Consider the following 3,203-nt stretch of genomic DNA (forward strand, 5'->3'; position numbering starts at 1 on the left):
TACGACCTCCGGCTCGTCCCGGGGTCTCCACGTCCCGTGGGAGAACCACCGCGATCTCCGCGACTCGCAGGGAAGCCGCCGTGTGGGACTAACCGGGAGGGTCGGTCCCGGAACAAAGGAGTGGAGCGCGCAGAACCTCGCAGCGAGCGCGCAGGGAGGCGCTCACAAGCCCACGGCCGCCCCGCCCTCCGGGCCGCGGGTGGCGCTTGCTTTCTGAGACGATCTCTACCAGGGCCGGGAGGGGGCGCAGCGCTCCGGCCCCGCCCGAGGAACGCACAAAGAGCGGCCCGGCTGCCTCCGGGAGCACTGCGCATGCCCGGCCGCGGGGCTGGGAGGGGCGCGGGCCCGCGCGCACGCCTGCGCCCTCCCCCCCAGCCGCCCCCCCTTCCGCTGGCGCGCTGGCCGGCGTTCCCGCGGCGCTCGTGCGCGTGTCCCAGCCCGCAGGGTCGCGGCCCTGGCGCCCGGCGAGTGCCGGACCCCGGTGCCCTGAGTTCCCTGGGCCTCCAGAGGCCTGGCAGACCTGGATCGCGCCACAGCCGGCCTCTGGCTTTGGGATCCGCATCTCCAAGGCCAGCTGGGCCAAGTGTCGCCCGAGGGGACAGAAATGCGGGCGCGGGCGCGCGCGCGGGCAGTGGCGTGGGCGGACTGAGCCTTTGTCTCGTGCCAGTTCGCTCCGGAGCCGCTGCGCCTGTGCGCCTCTGGGCAGCGAGTCGTTTCCGTGTCCCGGGACTGGGCCGCCTTTCGGGTGGGTGACAGGCCTCCTAGTGGCAGCTGCACTGATGGTTTATTTGGGGGCACTAACGGGACTTCCTAAGCACCACTCTTTTGGGGTCAGTCCGTTGCCCTCCGAGTTGGGCGCGTTTCTTTTTTTTCTAACGGGCGAAAAGGAAGGCTTGGAGACCGCGACTGTCCCCGGCGGATAGGTGCATATGAACGTCCCGCGCCTGCCTATCCCGCATCAGACAACAAAGAGAGGCGACCGCGGCGGCGGGGGGAGGGGCAGGGAAGGGGCGGGCGCGGGGGGGCTCTCTCTCCTCGCTCAGCCCGCGGCCTCCGCCCGCCCCCGGCCTGGCGCGCGCCAATCGCCTCCCCCAGCGATAGTGTCAGTAGCATTGTAGTGTCAGCTCCCGCCGGTGACGTTGCGCCTCCTCGTCCCCCTCCGGAGCCGTCTGGCTGCAGAGCTCAGTCCAGAGGCGGGCGGGAGAGGAGGCGAGGCGAGGCGTGCAGCGAGGGCGGGCGCAGTGCCGGAGCCGGGGAGGGGCTCCTTCAAGAAACGCCGCTGCCGCTCGCCTGCTCGCTGGGCGCTGGCATTGTGGCCACCAGCCGGGCGCTCGGGGCCACGCGCGGCCACCGCTCCAGCTCTGCGCCCACCCGGACTGCCAGCAGACCTGGGCGGGGACCCCAGCGGGGCTCCTGCAGCCGCTGCCCGGTGCGCACGGCTAGCGCCCGGAGAGGACCACGGCGCCCTCGGCGACTGGCCGGCCTTCCCGCCCCTAACCGCCCGCGTCCCGGCCGCCTTTGTGCCGGCACCTCGCTCCGCCCGGGGAGCCGAGGGTCGGCGGGGGCGCGGCGCGCACGGCCGCGCGATGCCCAGCTCGCTGTTCGCAGACCTGGAGCGCAACGGCGGCGGCGGAGGCGGCGGCGGCGGCGGCGGCGGCGGCGGCGGCGGCGGCGGCGGCGGCGGCGGCGGCGGCGGCGGGGGTGAGACCCTGGACGACCAGCGAGCTCTGCAGCTTGCTCTCGACCAGCTCTCCCTGCTGGGTCTGGACAGCGACGAGGGCGCGTCTCTGTACGACAGCGAGCCGCGAAAGAAGAGCGTGAACATGACCGAATGCGTGCCTGTGCCTAGCTCTGAGCACGTCGCGGAGATCGTGGGGCGGCAAGGTGGGTCAGGCGGGAAGGGGAGCGGGGATGCGCGGGTCGCTGTCCGAGGCGCAGGGGCCCTGGGAAGGAGGAGGAGGCGCGCTAGGGCCGGAGCCCCAGACAAAGAAAGTGCAGGCAAGCTGCCTCCCAGAGCCGCGCGGCCGCCACGCAGGACGCACTCCCTTCTGCCGGGACCACAGACTTCTCCCCAGGCGCCCCCCACTCAGCCCACCTGGGGAACGGTGATTTAAATAGGAGATGCTGGGGGGGAGGGAGCCTTTGATCAGTCTTTTGGGAGGGCGCAGGAGGAGGAGTGAGCATCGAGGGGAGGAGGATTCTGGATTTCTGCAAAGCGGAATGGAGCGAAGCGCAGTAACAATGGGTCCTGGGACTGCGCCCCCCTCCTAGCCCCCCGCGCTTCAGGATCCTGGCTGGGGTCGCCTCCCCAAGTTCTACTCAGGGTGTTGCTGGCTGCTGGTGCACCTGGCCGGGTCCCACCGGCATCTCCGGGTTGACTTTTCTAGGATTCTCGGGCTTGGCTTGGGACGACTGCAGTCCCCGGGGGAGGACCCGGCAGCCAATGGTCTGTTCCTCGAGCGCCTCGCGGGTGGAACCCGCCGCCCAGCGGTGGAGCGGCCGCTGTCGGCGAGGAGACGCCCCCTTTCCTCGCGTCGCGCGGCTTGCGGTCCCGGTATCCGAGGTTACACGGGATAATGGGCGTGTCTCTTTTCCATTCCCTTCCTTGGTTCTCAGGTTGTAAAATCAAAGCGCTGCGGGCCAAGACCAACACTTATATCAAGACCCCAGTGCGCGGGGAGGAGCCTGTCTTTGTTGTGACGGGCAGGAAGGAAGATGTGGCAATGGCTCGGAGGGAGATCATCTCTGCGGCGGAGCACTTCTCCATGATCCGCGCCTCGCGGAATAAGAACACTGCGCTCAACGGCGCAGTGCCTGGGCCGCCCAACCTGCCGGGGCAGACCACCATCCAGGTGCGGGTGCCCTACCGCGTGGTGGGGCTTGTAGTGGGGCCCAAGGGCGCCACGATCAAGCGCATCCAGCAGCAGACGCATACGTACATCGTGACACCCAGTCGAGACAAGGAGCCAGTGTTCGAGGTGACAGGCATGCCAGAGAACGTGGACCGCGCGCGGGAGGAGATCGAGGCACACATCGCCCTGCGCACGGGCGGCATTGTCGAGCTAACCGACGAGAACGACTTCCACGCTAACGGCACCGATGTGGGCTTCGACCTGCACCACGGGTCCGGCGGGTCCGGCCCGGGCAGCCTCTGGAGCAAGCCCACCCCTAGTATCACGCCCACTCCAGGCCGCAAGCCCTTC

The 3,203-nt window shown here is 69.9% G+C and overlaps 1 protein-coding gene across 1 annotated transcript in view; it reads left to right on the plus strand.

Moving 5' to 3' along the window:
- The first annotated feature begins 1,206 nt into the window (after positions 1-1,206).
- The window catches only part of Mex3b (mex-3 RNA binding family member B), a 3,478-nt gene continuing 1,481 nt past the window's right edge, over positions 1,207-3,203 (plus strand). Inside the window, exons 1-2 of the mRNA XM_004623339.3 lie at positions 1,207-1,884; positions 2,617-3,203. The exon at positions 2,617-3,203 is cut by the window's right edge and continues 1,481 nt beyond it. Of these exons, the coding sequence (XP_004623396.1) occupies positions 1,587-1,884; positions 2,617-3,203 (885 nt within the window). The 5' untranslated portion in view covers positions 1,207-1,586. The remainder of the gene's footprint in view (positions 1,885-2,616) is intronic.

This window comes from Octodon degus, unplaced genomic scaffold, assembly GCF_000260255.1.
Source record: "Octodon degus isolate 3935 unplaced genomic scaffold, OctDeg1.0 scaffold00002, whole genome shotgun sequence".
NCBI lineage: Eukaryota > Metazoa > Chordata > Mammalia > Rodentia > Octodontidae > Octodon > Octodon degus.